A 19,124-nucleotide genomic window follows, 5' to 3' on the forward strand; every position below is an offset into this window, starting at 1 on the left:
AGACTCCAAAGACTCCGAAGACCCCAAAAACATCGAAATGGTCAAAGGGGCCTATCCCTCTGAAAAGACGTGTGGTGAGGCATGCGGAGCGTGCAGAGTCACAACAATAGAGCAACTCAAATTCAGTCGTGTCATTATCCTCAGTTAAGACAAGCCCGTGCCTCTGCCCCCACATGTGATGAGGTGAGCGTAGCGGGCCGAGCCACGCCAATAATTACAATGTGATCACACAACACAATGAAGGCTAGGACAGCAACCGTTTATTAAAACCCTCAGTGGAAAAGCAAATAAAATGTATAAAGTATATAGATTTCAATTTGGCTTGTGAGTTTATGTGATCAAAAGTAAAAATAAAATTTAAAGGAGGAATTAAAATGAGGCAAAACTGAAGTTGAAGAGCAAAAATAGAAATAAAGAAAGCAACAAGGGAGAGGAGGAGGTAGAGGACGGTGTGAGAGCCACAGGTGGAAGGGAGGAAGGGAGGAAGGGTGTTGTAAGAGACGGGGGATAGTGGAAGAGAGCGACGGGGTACAGTGGAAGAAAGCGGCGGGGGGACGGTGGAAGAGAGCGGCGGGGGGATGGTGGAAGAAAGCGGCGGGGGGCGTTGGAAGAAAGCGGCGGGGGACGTTGGAAGAGAGCGCCGAGGGACGTTGGAAAAAAGCGGTGGGGGACATTGGAAAAGAGCGGCGGGGGACATTGAAAGAGAGCGGCGGGGGGACGGTGGAAGAGAGCGGCGGGGGGACGGTGGAAGAGAGCGGCGGGGGGGACGGTGGAAGAGAGCGGCGGGGGGCATTGGAAGAAAGTGGTGGGGACGTTGGAAGAGAGCGGTGGGGGACGTTGGAAGAAAGCGGTGGGGGACGTTGGAAGAGCGGTGGGGGACGTTGGAAGAGCGGCGGGGGACGTTGGAAGAGAGCGGCGGGGGACGTTGGAAGAGAGCGGCGGGGGACGTTGGAAGAGAGCGGCGGGGGACGTTGGAAGAGAGCAATGGGGACGGTGGAAGAGCGTGACGGGGGGCATAGTAAAAGAGCGACGGGGGGCATAGTAAAAGAGCGACGGGGGGCATAGTAAAAGAGCGACGGGGGGGGGGTGGAGGAAGAGAGCAATGGGGGGGGTGGAGGAAGATAGCAACGGGGGGCAGTGGAAGACTGCAACTGGGTGGGGGGCGTAGCGATGGTGGGCAGAGGAAGAGAGCGACAGTGGGGGAAGGAAGAGAGCGACGGTGGGCGAAAGAACAGAGCGACCATGGGCGAAGGAAGAGAGCGACCATGGGTGGAGGAAGAGAGCGACGGTGGGCGGAGGAAGAGAGCGACGGTGGGCGGAGGAAGAGAGCGACGGTAGGCGGAGGAAGAGAGCGACGGTGGGTGGAGGAAGAGAGCGACGGTGGGTGGAGGAAGAGAGCGATGGTGGGTGGAGTAAGAGAGCGACGGTGGGTGGAGTAAGAGAGCGATGGTGGGTGGAGTAAGAGAGCGACGGTGGGTGGAGTAAGAGAGCGATGGTGGGCGGAGTAAGAGAGCGACGGTGGGTGGAGGAAGAGAGCGACGGTGGGTGGAGGAAGAGCGACCATGGGCGAAGGAAGAGAGCGACCGTGGGCGGAGGAAGAGAGCGACGGTAGGTGGAGGAAGAGAGCGACGGTGGGCAGAGTAAGAGAGCGACGGTGGGCGGAGGAAGAGAGCGATGGTGGGCGGAGGAAGAGAGCAACTGGGGGCGGAGGAAGAGATCGACGGTGGGCGAAGGAAGAGAGCGACCATGGGCGAAGGAAGAGAGCGACCGTGGGCGGAGGAAGAGAGCGACCGTGGGCGGAGGAAGAGAGCGATGGTGGGTGGAGGAAGAGAGCGATGGTGGGCAGAGGAAGCGAGCGACGGTGGGCGGAGGAAGAGAGCGATGGTGGGCGGAGGAAGAGAGCGACGGTGGGCAGAGGAAGAGAGCAACTGGGGGCGGAGGAAGAGATCGACGGTGGGCGAAGGAAGAGATCGACGGTGGGCGAAGGAAGAGAGCGACCATGGGCGAAGGAAGAGAGCGACGGTGGGCAGAGGAAGCGAGCGACGGTGGGCGGAGGAAGAGAGCGACGGTGGGCGGAATAAGAGAGCGACAGTGGGTGGAGGAAGAGAGCGACGATGGGCGGAGGAAGAGAGCGACGGTGGGCGGAGGAAGAGAGCAATGGTGGGCGGAGGAAGAGAGCAACGGGGACGGTGGAAGTCCCGACGGTGGGCGGAGGAAGAGAGCGACGGTGGCCAGAGTAAGAGAGCGATGGTGGGCGGAGTAAGAGAGCGACGGTGGGTGGAGGAAGAGAGCAACGGGGGGCAGAGGAAGAGAGCAACTGGAGGCAGAGGAAAAGAGCAACTGGGGGCAGAGGAAGAGAGCAACTGGGGGCGGAGGAAGAGAGCGATGGGGCAGTGGAGGAAGAGAGCGATGGGGGCAGGGGAAGAGAGAGTTGGGGAATGGTTGATTGTATTCAGACACAATGATCAAACAGAGAATAATCCTAAAATAAAAATATCTTGGTGAATATTTGTAAAATAATCACGTATTAATGTAGCAAAAGTTATAAAACAAAGCAGTTCAATTTACAAAGTACAAGATGAGGTAAAACTATTGTTCATAAAACTGTATTTGGAAATACATTGGCATCACAGGATCATCTTGTACTTACGGTGATTAGTTGTTTAAAAATGATTTGTAGAATTCTTCATTCCTCCACTTATCCAACGCATTTTCTTACCCACACCATCTGCCCAATGCAGTCATTTTTCTTAACTACTCTGCTCTTACACCCCACTCTCCCTTCGATAACCTCAACATTCTCATTCATCCCATTGAACATCCATGACCATGCCTCAACACATTCATCTTCCTCAGCCTCACTCAGCCTTTAATTAACTTTTGGCAAAATACAACTCATGGGACGGAAGCAGAGGATGTTCAAATTCAAATGATGATGGAACACGTGGCAAGTCAGGAGAAACTCCTTTGATCAGTTGTTGGACTGTGAGAAGGGAGCAGGTGATCAAAAAGAGAGAGAGGAAGGGGTGGATAAGGGTTAGGACATTGGTCACATGTGGTAGAGATGGCAAGGGTAAAACATTTATTACTCCCTACAGTAAACAACCAATCTTCTTTGTTCGTATACAGCACATGTCTGTGAGTAGCGTCATTGGACTGTACCACTGATTCACCACCCACTAAGTTAGGGCAATAATTTGTTCAGGAAAATTCGCCTCCTCTTTACGAAGGACACCGTTAGATCTTTAACATCCCCAAAAGAATGCTGGCAAATGGGATGCCCAGTTTAAAATCCATATGAGGTACAGCACACACATTGATGAAACATCCTGCCTGTGCTACACCGGTATGATAGTTTGCAGCTGGGCCGAGATTTTAACCTAGCTCGACGGCTCAGCGGCGAGTGTTCATACTTCTAAGGCCACCCTGCTGGCCCTTTCGCAACCAAAAACGACAAACACATCTTTTGGTTCTGCTTTGAACCGCATGTAGTTTTATTTATGTATCAATTGAATTAATATTTCAACAGCATCTATGTAAAAATATTTTGACATTTCAGATAAATAATATAAATACATATGTACATGTACAAATATGATATATAACATAAATATATTTTTGATATATATATATATATATATATATATATATATATATATATAATACATACATACACACGTATATATATATATATATATATATATATATATATATATATATATATATATATATATACATATATATATATATATATATAATATCTATCTATAATTCCACTAATCTCTGTCTGTGTGTGTGTGTGTGTGTGTGTGTGTGTGTGTGTGTGTGTGTGTGTGTGTGTGTGTATGCGACCGCTGTTTCTCGACAACTACCGGTCCGATATACTTGATACTTGAAACTTGCCAGGTATATTGCTGGGGACCCGAGGATGTGCCTTTTCAAGGTTTCATATTAATCGGACAATTACTTACCGAGCTATGTCCAAAAAACGATTCAACCAATCAGAGAGCAGCGAGCTATCGCGTGTGCCGAACGTGGCGAACACACTCTGCCTCGGACGGCACATTTGAGAGCGTATTCATTTATTTCACGTTGGCAAACTATGTTGCCGCTATGTTGGCGTTAAACTATGTTTTAAAACTAATTAAAACCATTTCATGTAAATAGAGGGGGGGGGGGGGGGGGGATTGTCACTGTACTCGCAAGCCGTTCGCCGTTCGCTTTGGCGTTGCGAATGGACCAAAACATTTCATGGACCAAACCATTTCATGTAAAGCGTTCGCCGTTCGCTTTGGCGTTGCGAATGGACCAAAACATTTCATGGACCAAACCATTTCATGTAAATAGAGGGGGGGGATATAATTTTAGATATATATATAGTACGGGCATGCCCTAGTAAATATATAATACATACATACATACACACGTGTGTGTGTGTATATATATATATATATATATATATATATATATATATATATATATATATATATATAGGACCTGAGATCCCTCTCCCATTTTGTGCTAATAATGTTTGACCAATTAACGAGTATAACTAATTATACGTTTTGCCTTGCTCGATTGTTATATCCTTTTATATCCTTTTGAAATCCTGTTATATCCTTTAAGGAATTATTCACTTTGTAAGACTAATGCCTTGTGATGGCATGATCTCTTTCTCTGTCGAAATCCAACTATTCCCCTTTTGCTCTGGCCTCTGGTCTCTGTTGCAAGCTGCTATCCTCCCACAAACTTGCCAATTTCCTCCATGTCGACACATTTATGGCTGTCCTCTCCCTATCTCCTTGTACTTCTCCCGACCTTCAAGCCTCACTGGTAATACTGTCAACATGTTTACCCCATACTGCTGACCATAGGCTTATCAGGACATAACCCATGCCTGGCCTTGTATGGACTTCCTTTCTAACTGAATAACAGGATAGGACCACGGTGGGGCCCGATGAGTCCACCCTTTGTTCCTTATCCTGAAATGTTAAACCCAACCCATAAATAAAGCCAAGCCCCGATTAAACTCCTCGGGGCATTCTGTTGTAGAGTTGGTCACTTGTGAGCTTCATATACGACATTCTGCTCTCCACAGTCTGTGTTTGATGAATTCAATAAACATATCAGTTGTTCCTTTTCTCAGTCTCAAGTTCTAAGTCGACAAACCGACATCTGGCGGCAGCGGTGGGATCAGTCCGGGCAGACCGGGGCGCGGTTCCAGGCGAGTGAGTGGAGAGGTCAGCTGGCTCAATTGGTCCGGGTAGAAGGTGAGCTTTGGTTTTCTTTTGTTTTTTCCTTTATAGACTGGGGGGTCAGTCCAAATTGGAGCCCACTCTCTCGCTCGGGTGCCGTTTGCCCCGTTCCCTGCTCGAGCCTGATCCACGAACCAAATTTAAGTACGGGCGGTTTGGGTCCCGGGGCAACTGACTGTTTATGGATTCGTCAGGGTAACGTTACAGGACGGGAGCAAAGTTTCCCACGAGGGCGCCTGAGGGTAAGGGGTAATAAATCTCTGGGTTGTGAGAATAAGGGCGGTGTCCCAATCCCAGTCCTACCCAGGAGACATTGGAATCATTAGTAAGGTTAGAAGCGCTAACAAGGGGCGTTAGACGCCTGGAAAAGTAAGGTACGGTTAGTACAGGAGGGGAGGAGTGAGGCTAGGCGGCCGTAAACCCGTGTAGGCGGGCGAGCCTCTCGGGAATAAGGCAACGCCGGTAAACCAAGAACTCTCCAAGAAGGTTGGCCAAAGCGAACTAAGGATGGGTAATAAACCTGGGAAGGCGGGCGAGCCTCTCAGAAATACCCAGGCATACTTTATGTATAAAAAGCATCAGTATGCCGCAGTAAGACCAGGAAAGGGATGGGCCGAGCTAACCAAGGACCTAGGTACACCATGGCCAGAGGAAGGGTCCTTCGCGCTGGAGACATTGGAAGCGCTGTATGGGGCACTAGATAAGCTAGATCAGGAAAAGAAACATTTTCCGCCTGACTATTGGAAAGTGTTCAGGTGGTGGAAGGAGGAGGCGATGAAGCGACAGGCAAGGTCGAGACAGGCTAGCCTGGCAGGCGAAGTATTGAAGCTCAAAGGCCTGAGGAAGCAGGCAAACAAATTGCAGGATAAGGTGATTAAGGAAATAGATAGGCAAGCCAACGAGCGACTGATGCCGCTCGTTGAAAATCCAGGCCCCGCGGTAGGGGAAGTAGTTACCAACCTACCCTCACTACCCTCCCCATACCTGGGCCCTGTCCCGGGGTTCCAGGCACCACCTCCCCTTCCCACGCCCCCACCACCCCCTTCCTGCAACCCCATCCCCTTCGCACCCCAGGGACCGAAATCCCACGGCACCAAATTAGTTACCCCTCTGAATCATCTGAGCCCGGGTAATCCGTTTACCCAACCAGGGGCCAACGGGACGGATAACGGGACCAACATCGCAGGGTTCCTGCCACGGATAGGACCGGGAGGGCTATACCCCTCATTGGTAGGTTATAGTGGGAATGAGACCCCCTCAGACTATCACCAGAATGTATGCTGTGAAACACATAGGTTTTGATCCACCAGAGGTTGTAGGGGGTGAACCACGACCCATTCTGGTTCGGGTACCATGGAGGGAAACAGATTTGGCCTCTATGCAAGAGCGGATAAAGGGTTTGCTAATTGACAAGCCTGGTGAAGTGGCCGAATTTATGGGAATGTGGATCACTAATGTAAGCGCAGATTGGCGGGACATCCGTCACCTGGGAAAGACTATACTACCCGAGCTGATATGGGAACATGCGAAAGCACAATCAGAATGGCCAAATGCGGCACCAGAACCGGCCCTGTATGATGGGGACTGGAACACCCTCGTCGGGCGATTTCTGGTTGGGGTACACACCACTCTATTGCCAACTAGAGGGCCTGATTGGACCAAAATATAAGCCTTAAACCAGAAACCCGGTGAAGCAGCGACGGATTGGAAAGAACGGGTAGAAAGGACATTGTTAAAGTGGGGAGGGTTGGGCCATGCACGGGCACAAGATCTCCCCCGCTCAGTAGTGAACAACTTTTTGGTAGAAGGACTGAGCCCCGCAATAAGGAAGCACATCCAAACCGCTATACTCGCATGGAGGAATACCCCGACCGACCAATTAGTCGAGGCAGCCGAACAATTTAGCGACTGCGATGATAAAAAGGCCGATGTAAAAGAGGACTTACTGCAAATGTTACTCCAGGAAAAACGGGCCCAACTTAATCAAAATAAGAAGGGAAGTCAGAGCCAGAGCCACATACGCGCTCAGTACCAGAAACCCGAGGTGGATCCCTACAACGAATGGCCCACATATAGGGGCCATCCCCCCAATGGAGAGTGGGTCTGTAATAGTGAAAAAGAATGTGCCGCATGTGTCGACAACACAACATGTCGACATGCCGGCAACAATGAACTAGCCGACATGGACAGGGCGAGATAACAATGGACACTACCCCCTCCTCCTCCTCCTCCTCAAAACCCTCAAAATTGGACCATACAAGGGCCCCCTCCCCAGAACTGGCATCCACAGGAACCCCCTTCCCAAAACTATGGGCCTTCCCCCAAATTACTGGGCTCAGAACGGAATTAATGGGGCCTGGCCCCCACCCCAGGCCCAGCCACAATGGGGACAAGCGAACCAGCCACAGTGGGGGCCGCCAAAACAACAGCCAATGGGACACCCGAGACAGCAGGGTCAGCGTGGCATGGGTGGACGGCCTGTACCCTCCGCTCCGCCGATTTCACAAGGGTCGTGCTTCCTTTGCGGACAAATGGGACATTGGAAATGCGACTGCCAAAATGTCCGCAAGGGATTCCCGCCTCAGGGCAATCAAGCAGCCTATTGACGGGACGCCAGCGGGCAGCCCAAGGAATGTCCCCTCTTGACTATGACGCCGACAGAGGAACCGACCCTGACTCTGGACGTGGACGGACAACAATTGGACTTCCTTGTCGACACAGGGGCGACCCGCAGTACCATTAATGAGGGGCAATTGCCATCTTTGCGCCCCACAAGAAAAAACGTTCAAATAATGGGCATTTTGGGTTTACCCCAAGCGCTTCCCATTTCAGAAGAGGTGAGAGTAGTATGCGGCCCGCTAGAGGCCAAACATGCTTTCTTAATGACTACTACCGCCCTGGCGAACTTGTTGGGACGGGATTTACTTTGCCGTTTGGGCTGTCAAATTTCATGCACAGAGCAGGGAGTCTTTGTAGACGTCGCGGAATCCAAACGCGACTTGTTAATGACGGCATTGTCTCGTCCAGGCCCCACCGCGTATTGGTGGGCGCTTGGTACGAAGGGGCTCTAGCTACTTGGACACACGTCATAGACACCGTGTGCTTAGAGAACCCAAGCGTGCGAGATTGGCTACAACTGCACCAAATTTCAATAGAGCACATAAAGGACGATCCACCCCACTGCACGGCTTATTACGATGCAAAGGGCGAGGACGAAGACTACCGAGAGAAGGTTAAGGAAGCACTGGGAAAGCGCACGGCCCTACACTTATCACGAATATGGATCGGCCGCGAGGGGATAGGTATTGAGGTAGACCTATCCGCGGTTCAGCATGCGCTGACCCAATACCCCGCAGGAGTGGCCGCCCACGTTACCCTCACTACTGCTAAAGGGTGGCCGTCGGAAAGTATAGGCTGGATGGTGAGGCGGTTACAGGAAACTTCGTTTCATGGTTATTGGTTTAAGGAGGGCCACTGGACTGTGAGACAGCTCGACAGTGGCGAAGAGTACTTGATTGAAATTAAGAAACAACAGAGGGAAGGAGTGTTCGAAGAGGCAGACCTGCCCCCTAAGGGCAACTATGTCATGCGGGCGGTACTTACGAGCCCGGGTGAGTCTGACGACCTCCTGGCGGAGGTGCCGACCGAATTGTGGTTTCGATGGGACGACGAGGTCGGACGGATGCGAGCCGCCGAACCTCTGGTAATATCAGTGCAACCGGGGATGCGCTTGCCAAACGTGAAACAATATAAGCTACGGCCCGAGGCCGATGTGGGCATAGCGCCAGTAATCCAATCCCTGGTGAAGCAGAAAATAATCGTGGAAACTAACAGCCCATGCAACACACCAATTCTGCCAGTAAAGAAGCCAACGAAAAATAAATGGAGATTTGTACAGGATCTAAGGGAGGTGAACAAGGTAATACAAGGCATACACCCAGTAGTACCAAATGCGGAGGCCCTTATGATGTCAATTCCACCGGAAGCAACACACTTCACGGTTATTGACCTTTGTTCCGCATTTTTCTCTGTGCCCATTGCGCCCGAATCACAATACTTGTTCGCTTTCACCCATAGAGGGCGCCAGTATACCTGGACAGTGTTACCCCAGGGGTTTTCAGATAGCCTCACTCTGTTCTCCCGGGCGTTGCACCACGACCTAGCGGATGTGGAACTAAAAGGAGGATCAGTGTTGTTGAAATACATTGACGATTTGTTGATTTGTTCTCCTTCCAAGAAAGCCTGTGAAGAGGACTCTATGGCCCTGTTGAAGGCCTTGGCGGCCAAGGGCCACAAAGTAGGAAGGCCTAAACTCCAATTTGTGCGGAAGGTCGTAACTTACTTGGGCCACGCCATTTCGCATGGAAAACGGGAATTGGATGCCGGACGGGTGACCACTATCATGGAAATGCCACGCCCACGCACGCAACGGCAACTGCTGCACTTCCTAGGTATGACAGGGTACTGCCGCACTTGGATACTCGATTTTCCGCTGCTGGCTAAACCACTGTACGAGGCTACTAAATCAGGCGCCCCGCACAATTTGGATTGGACGGACGATTTAATGTGATGTTTCGAGGGTCTAAAAAAGGCATTGGTCATGGCACCGTCATTAGGACTCCCAGATTACGCGAAACCATTCACCCTTTACACTCACGCAGTGGGGGGTTTTGCCCAGTCCATATTGACACAGAATCATGGGGAAAAGGAGCGACCGGTAGCCTACTTCAGTAAAAAGTTAGACCCGGTTGAACAAGGATTTCCGGTGTGCCTGCAAGCAGTGGCGGCGGCCAGGTACGCAGTAGAAAGAACAGCGGACATTGTAATGGGGCACGCGGTGATGCTACGGGTGCCGCACTGTGTCACTTCGCTGTTACTACAGCGAAACACATAACACTTGTCTAACACCAGAATAATGCAATACGAATCCGCACTAATCACCGCTGCCAACGCCACGATTGAACAATGCACTACACTTAACCCAGCCTCACTGATGCCCACCCCAGAGGAGGGTGAACCCCATGTGTGCACCGATGTCGTGCAGCTAGTCTCCACGGTGCGGCCGGATTTGAAGGACGTTCCCCTGGACAACCCCGATTGTATATATTATGTCGATGGATCAGCTAGACGTGCATGGGATGGCTTTCTCCTATCCGGGCACGCGGTGTGCACAGATAACGAGACGGTAGAAAGCGGGCGTCTCCCACCTACATTTTCCGCCCAGCAGGCGGAGCTGTGCGCCTTAATCAGAGCATGCAGCTTGGCAGAAGGCCTTGCCATCAACATTTACACAGATTCGGCCTACGCACACGGGGTAGTCCACGACAAAGGAGCAATTTGGAAGATGCGAGGTTTCCTCACATCTGCAGGTTCGGTGATAAAGAACGGCGCATTGGTGGAAGGGCTACTCCGAAGCATTTTGCTTCCCCACGCTATTGCGGTGATTAAATGTCGCGGCCACCAAAGGGCGGACACTGACGTTGCTCAGGGCAACGCCAGGGCGGACGAGGCGGCAGGAAAGGCTGCCAACCAAAGGATAGGACGAAACATGCCGATGGTGACACGAGCCAAGGGGGCACTCGCACAGATTGTCGATATACCGACTTCAGGGCCAACTGCCACACCAACTAGGGATGATGTCTTAACTCTGCAAAACGCCGCAACGATGGCCGAACACGAGGACTGGATAAAACGAGGGGTGATACACGCCCCAGACCAGGTGAGATGTGGACCCTTGACGAAAAACCTATAGCACCCAAGGAATTGCTACCTTGGCTGGCACGCATGGCACATCAAAATGGTCATGTGTGCCAGAGGGGGGTGATGGAACAGATAAAATATACTTGGGCGGCACCGGGACTATCACGGATTGCAGCCGAAGTGTGCCGGTCGTGTGTCGTTTGCCAACAACACAATAGAGGGGCACCGCCAAGACTCTCACACGATGGGGGCCGTCCCCCGCCAATCAGGCTGTTCGGCCATATCGAGTTTGATTTCATAACTTTGGAACTGAGCATGACATTCCGTTACATTTTGGTGATCGTGGATACGAAGCGCCTCATGCGGGATTTCATGTGCAGATTTGGCATTCCCCAGATGATTTCTTCTGACCAAGGGGGACACTTCACGGGATTGGTGATCACGAGTATCCTAAAGGCGTTGGGCGTGAAACAATCCTTCCATTGTGTTTATCACCCAGAATCAGCGGGACTTGTGGAACGCACAAACGGGACCCTGAAACTCAAGTTAGCAAAGATCTGTGCAGATACAGGTTTTAAGTGGCCGGAAGCACTCCCACTTGCGTTAATGAGCATCCGTTCCACCCCTGGTCGCACCACGGGTCTTCCCCCCCACGAGATATTGATGGGTCGACCTATGAGTTTGCCCGTTTCAGCCCCGATGGACATGTCCAACCTTGACTTGCCTGTGATGGATGACATGCTTTTAAGGTTTTGCATAGGATTGTCCAACGTGGCGCGCAGCATCCACGCTCGAGTACGAGAGGCGCTGCCTGAACCAATAGGCCATGCCATCCATGACTTCCAAGCCGGGGACTGGGTGCTTGTAAAGCACTTCACCCGCAAGGCCGCTTTGGAGCCAAGGTGGAAGGGACCATTCCAGGTGCTACTGACCACACCAACGGCAGTCTTCTGCGAGGGTAAGCCTTCGTGGATCCACGCCACCCATTGTAAGTTGTCCATTCCCGCACCACAGGCCACACCAGACACCACACCCCACACCCCACACTGACAAAGACAATGCACCTTTTGGGGCACTACAGTCTCCTCAGGCTAATGATAGTCATGATGACGGGAATCCCGAGCTTTTTTTTCCACACTCCCCATCCCACGAACAAAATACATAACTGTCAACCAATAGGGACAACGAATAGCGGTAAATTGCTGTAAATTGGAGACGAACTTCAAGTGGGTATACGTGAGATGGACAGCATCAACGGTGGTACATGGATATATGACATGGGCACAAATAAGACAATTCACAGCTCTATCGAAGTATAGGAAAGTGAAAAATGGGAAATATACTGGGGCCACGAAGGGTTACGCCACCGCAGGGTTCCAATGGGGCACGGGCCTCGAGAATACTACCCTACTTACCAACGCCATTGTAAGCCCAGGCCAAAACGCCTCTTTGATACTCGAATGTGAAGTATGGCCCCATCACAGGCCTCGTATCCCACAACGACAACCCCCCGTCCGGCCCCCCTGTGCCGCTTACGATTTTAGACCCCTACCTGCCAAGGAAGTAAGGAAGAAGCCAGAGGGAAACACGTATTGGACGGTTACCCGCGCAATGGCAAAGGCACAAAACCGATCACGTTGTTGGATGTGTATGCATTTCCCCCACACCAGTACCACAGGAATAGATATGGTAGTATTGCCCCTGTCCATACGAGATATGTGCTCAGGACCCTTGTGAACCCCATGTCTGGCCACCACCTTGGAGCTGGCAGGCTCAAAACACCCAGCGGTGTGTTCCCATAGCTTCCAATATACCCCACCTATTAGTCAAGGCCTGTTAGACAAACGACCAGACCCGATCTGGGTGGTAGAGCAAAAGGGCCGGTTATCCCTCGTAGGAAAAGGGACATGTCCAGATGGGAACCTCAGAATGCACCCACACCCTGCCGCCCATCGCCCCGCAACTAAAGGGAGGAACCCTTAGAATAACGGTGAATGACCAGGCCCAGCATAACGTAACAAGCCGAATGGTGTCATGGGGAGCACCAAACTCCAACCTTTCCGAAATTGGTAAATGTATGGCCTCGGCCCTTATAGCACCCCATGGAGTAATGTTTGTCTGCGGTAACAAGGCATACCCATACTTGACAGAGAATTGGGGAGGGACTTGTTATCTAGGGTCTATCTTCCCCAAGGTAAACTTGGTAGACCATCTTAACGAAGCAGGGTATACCCACAGTAGGGGAAAATGGGGCCTCTCCCTTTGGAAACCAGATGGGACAGTAAAATTGGACGGACATTGGTGGCAGGTTCTACTAGGAGCCTTTTTTCCCCAGGCGGGAGTAACTATGAATAGTTGGCGGATAGATAGCCTAGCATTAGTGTTGGAGCGAATCGGAAATGAAACCCGAATCGCGGAACTAAAAATAGAAGACGAATTAGTACACATGCGTACCATGGTGATGCAAAATCGCATAGCTTTAGATATGTTATTGGCAGAAAAGGGAGGAGTATGCCGGGTAATCGATGGGAAATATTGCACCTATATCCCAGATCATGCAGAAGGGATAGAGGCCTCGATCACCCGGCTTAAGGCCGACACACAGGATCTAACGGATAACCGGAGGGGAAGGGAAGAAACCAATAGTGTATGGTCCAGAATAGCAGCCTGGTTCCGGGGATGGACGGGAATCATTGTAAAATGGCTGTTGACAGGCCTGGCCATAATCGTAGGAATCGTACTCACCCTGGTTATAATGAAAGCCCTAATCATGGTTTGCGTAAGCAAATGTTTCACAGGATGGACAAGGCAGAAGACACCAGAGAAAACCATGGTGCTGACCGTTAATCTGACCGTGGATCCAAATGAACCTCGGGCGGTCAACTTGACTGCGGACTGCGGATCCCAGGACGGCGACCTGAATGAGCCATTGGGCGGTGATGATGTGACCTCCGCTTCCGAAGATTGTTCATTTGATATTGACTTTACTGACGATGATTTTGATGATATTGTGAATTCCTCGCGGAAGTCACCTAGTGTTTCTTATGTTTCTTATGTCTCACGAGCTCGCAGTAGTTCAATCGTCATTGACCCAACTCCGGATTTCGACCCAACTCCGGACCCAACTGCATCACTGGGTCTGGTTGTCAAGGGACCTGACACCGATGATATTCTGGATTCCGACTCTGAATATTCGTCCATGGACGACGACTTCGACTCGGACAACTTCGACTTTGACTCGAGGGAAGTGTCTCTCCTTCCTTTGGATCGCACTGCACTGTTTGGTGGCCAGAAACCTATGCCATTGGATGCTGATGATGTTATGTATTCCCCAGAACACCAGCACGTACGAGGCCTCATGGACATCGATTAACGCCGAGGATCTGCAAGGAATGCGCCTGGAATGCTTGGGCGAGCCCTTTGCTAGGGGGGAATTCCGGCTGCACCTCCGCTCCAGCAAGGGTGGGTCGGGAGACCTCTCGGGTGTGGACCCCGGCCGAACCAGACGTCTTCGTTGTGGATCCGACACGTTAATGGACCTCCATGTTACTGGACCTCCATGTCCCCATGGTCAAATTACAACACATACTCATATACACACGCGAATAGTCCTTCTGGGTGCGATGCGGGGCGCTTTGGGTGCAGGGCATGCCTTGGAGAACATTCGCGCGGTATCTTTCTATTTACTGCCTCCTTACCTTGATTGAATAAAGGCCTTTGATTGGCTCATAGATAACGTTGTCTCTTCAAGCCAAAAGGGAGGTATGTGGGACCTGAGATCCCTCTCCCATTTTGTGCTAATAATGTTTGACGAATTAACGAGTATAACCAATTATACGTTTTGCCTTGCTCGATTGTTATATCCTTTTAAAGCCTTTTGAAATCCTGTTATATCCTTTTAGGAATTATTCACTTTGTAAGACTAATGCCTTGTGATGGCATGATCTCTTTCTCTGTCGAAATCCAACTATTCCCCTTTTGCTCTGGCCTCTGGTCTCTGTTGCAAGCTGCTATCCTCCCACAAACTTGCCAATTTCCTCCATGTCGACACATTTATGGTTGTCCTCTCCCTATCTCCTTGTACTTCTCCCGACCGTCAAGCCTCACTGGTAATAATGTTAACATGCTTACCCCATACTGCTGACCATAGGCTCATCAGGACATAACCCATGCCTGGCCTTGTATGAACTTCCTTTCTAACTGAATAACAGGATAGGACCACGGTGGGGGCCGATGAGTCCACCCTTTGTTCCTTATCCTGAAATGTTAAACCCAACCCATATATAAAGCCAAGCCCCAATTAAACTCCTCGGGGCATTCTGTTGTGGAGTTGGTCACTTGTGAGCTTCATATATGACATTCTGCTCTCCACAGTCTGTGTTTGATGAATTCAATAAACATATCAGTTGTTCCTTTTCTCAGTCTCAAGTTCTAAGTCGACAAACCGACGTGTGTGTGTGTGTATGTATATGTATATGTATATGTATATATATATATATATATATATATATATATATATATATATATATATATATATATATATATATATATATATATATATATAAACACAGACTTGGCATTTAATATGGAATTTTTTTTTTTGTGGGGGTGAACTTACTTTTCAAGATGTCTTAGAACCAAAAGTTCATTGGAATTATGTTGAAATTATTCTAGATTTTGTTAATGTGACCTTTAAAAGAAACAAAATCCACATTTGACATTTCGAAACAAATAAATTGATCCTTGAAAGTGATGTAAACTGATATCGAACTCAATTCATGGACAGTACTGTGTTAAACCTCTGTACGTTTTCCAGAATTATCTCTTTATTTTGCACATTAGCCCAATTTTTTTAAAACAAAAACAAAAGTTAAATTTACGACTGGCATTACGGACAGTAAAATTACAGTTCAGTAATATATATAAAATTATATATATATATAAATTATATATATATATATATAAAGGAGGAGTTTGTGTGTGTGTGTGTGTGTGTGTGTGTGTGTGTGTGTGTGTGTGTGTGTCTGTCTGGATGTCCGCTTATAACTCAAGAACTACACATCGGAGAAAAGTTTTAGACAGATTCGGAATCAGCAGAAAATCCCGGTGGTTTTAGGCTACGTTTTATTTTAATATCAATGGTCTAAAAAAACCGCGCCAGCTGCAATTCCATGGTGTAGTTTGTGGCGGCGCTAGACGTTCGGGGTGTATTGCAATGGTTTGTCGGGTTTGGCTGTGGGTCCAGAATAGCTCCCAATTCCTTATGTTCTTCCACTTTTATTTTGATTCTTCTGTTACAACGCCTTCCTTATCTACCTTATATCACCCCGACGAGGCCTCTACATAATTTCATGTGGCAGAATTTCGTGTATTTTGAGTGAAAGAAGTGAGACGAAGTTGTAGGAGGAAGAAGAGGCGCGGTCACTGTGGAGGCCTCGATCGTGAGTGGAAATGGCGGGAATTGCGTTTGTATCGCAAAGTAAAGGATCTGCATTCATTTCTGAACTTGCATTGGTGGATTGTTATACATCTGCATTATTTTTCATAAAAAACTTTATGTTGAACTTGAAGGCTCCAAACACGGACTATATATATAGCCCTCATTGAGGTAAAAATAAAAGTAAAAAGCCTGCTATCGCTTGCCAAGCTAGCCATTCCCCCCTCCCCCTCCCCCTCCCCTCCCTCCCCCCTTCCCCTTCAATTACCCCCTCACTCCCCCCTTCCCTCCACTCCCCCCTCCCTCCCCCTCCCCCTCCCCTCCTCCCCTCCCCCGCTCCTCACCTCCCCTCCCCCCCTCCCCCGCTCCTCACCTCCCCTCCCCCCCTCCCCCCTCACCTCCCCTCCCCTCCCCCCCTCCCCCCTCACCTCCCCCCTCACCTCCCCTCCCCCCTCCCCCTCACCTCCCCCCTCCCCTCCCCCTCCCCTCTCCTCCTCCCCCTCACCTCCCCCCTCCCCTCTCCTCCTCCCCCTCCCTCCTCTTCTCCCCTCTCCTCCTCCCCCTCCATCCTCTTCTCCCCTCCCCCCCTCTTCTCCCCTCCCCACCCTCTCCTCCCCTCCCCCCGCGTTCCCCTCCCCTCCTCTTCCTTCCCCCGCCCGGCAATGCCGGGTACTTCCCATGGCCAGCTGTACGTGGGCTGCTCGAGGGTTGGAAAACCAAGCAATCTTTATGTCTTGGCACCAAGTAAGAAAACCAGAAATGTTGTATACCAAGAGGTTTTGAGAAATTGAAAATTGACAAAACGTCATGTAGGAAATGTACTGTGATATTGCTCTAAAATATACATGTTCTTTTCATCATATATTTGTATTATTCTTATTCAACCCGGGCGAAGCCGGGTACCTCAGCTACTATATATATATATATACTGTGTGTGTGTGTATATATATATATATATATATATATATATATATATATATACTAGCGGGGTCACCCGTGGGAATCCCACGGGCATGGACGTGTGTGACATTTCGACATATTGAGTTAGATGCTGCACCTGCACATTCAGTTATATAAAATGGTTACTGGTAATTGATCACATCCACAAATGATGTAATCCACACAATTTATGTACTTTACATAACGTTAATAGGAATACATGCCCGTGTAGCTGGGAAATACAGTTTGTTTGAAATAAATCACAAATATCAGAAGAAAGTTTTTTAAATTTAGAACTATTCTCAGAGTTAAACATCACCGTAATATTATGCGGTTGCTTCAACGTTTTCGGTGAATTATGTCATTCCCATCTACACGGGCATGTATTCCTATTAACGTTATGTAAAGTACATAAATTGTGTGGATTACATCATTTGTGGATGTGATCAATTGCCAGTAACCATCTTATATAACTGAATGTGCAGGCGCAGCATGTAACTCAATATGTCGAAATGTCACACACATCCATGCCCGTGGGATTCCCGCATGGATGTGTATGGCGAATTTTAAATATATGTCGACTGTTATTTTAGGCGGTGTATTTTCGTTTATCATCATGGCGCGATTTAAAAAAATATATCTCTGCATTTTCCTCTCCAATACCTCCTCACACTTTACACACACACCGGCCCATGTTTACATATACACACACACACACATATACACCCACACACATATACACATACACACACACGTACATCGACACACATGCACACACACACACACACACACACGTACAGACACATATACACATATGCACATATGCAAATATGTATCCACATATGTATCCACATATACACATATATACATCTCCACACACACACACACACACACACACACACACACACACACACACACACACACACACACACACACACACACACACACACACACACACACACACACAAACAGACACACACACACACACACGTACAGACACATATACACACAAACACACACACACACACAGACATGTATATACACATACAACAACAACATGCATTTTAAGGCCATTTTCCCTGCTAGAGCGGGGGTTAGCCTACATACACATACACACACATATATACACACACACACATATTCACGCGCACACACACACACACACACACGTACACACGTACACATGTCCCACATGTATATATCCCACATCCCACATGTATATACATGTTTAAAGTGTACGTGCCCTTCCCCCCTCCCCCGCCCGGCAACGCTGGGTACTTCTGCTGGTAACGAATAAAATAAAAACGAAGAAATAGGTGGAATTGGCTGAAATTCGCTCGGTGAATTCACGCGGTGTATTCGGTTCGGCTCGGTTCACTCGGTTTAAAGAAAAAGCGATAATGTCGACATGTTGCTGTCTGTGTCATGTTGGGCGGTGTATGATACTCGTTGGCTGTTGGGCGGTGTATGATACTTGTTGGCTGTTGGGCGGTGTTGTGCGGTGATATGGTGTATTTTAAAAAATATATCTCTGCATTTTCCCGCGTTGGTGACACCGAGTCGTTCTTCATCGATCGTCTCATTCATTTTGGAAATGGAAGTTTCCACGCAACGCATGAATTGTCACGATCCTCAAGAGGAATTTGTCTCGTAATCATCAAATGATAAATGGCAAGTAAATTATATTGTGGAAAATTAAAGATTTCAAATAAACCTATTTAAAGTGTATGCGCACATAATAACTAATAAAAAAAACGAAGAAATATCTCTCGGTAATTTCCTGAAACATATTT

General features: G+C 49.1%; 1 protein-coding gene across 1 annotated transcript in view; it reads right to left on the reverse strand.

The window, feature by feature from the left end:
* Nucleotides 1–243: 243 nt before the first annotated feature.
* Nucleotides 244–19,124, reverse strand: part of LOC137427680 (transmembrane protease serine 3) — an 82,461-nt gene continuing 63,580 nt past the window's right edge. The window contains exon 13 of the mRNA XM_068117327.2: nt 244–2,983. Coding sequence (XP_067973428.2) covers nt 2,972–2,983 — 12 coding nt within the window. The 3' untranslated portion in view covers nt 244–2,971. The remainder of the gene's footprint in view (nt 2,984–19,124) is intronic.

This window comes from Myxine glutinosa, chromosome 5, assembly GCF_964187855.1.
Source record: "Myxine glutinosa chromosome 5, kmMyxGlut1.1, whole genome shotgun sequence".
NCBI lineage: Eukaryota > Metazoa > Chordata > Myxini > Myxiniformes > Myxinidae > Myxine > Myxine glutinosa.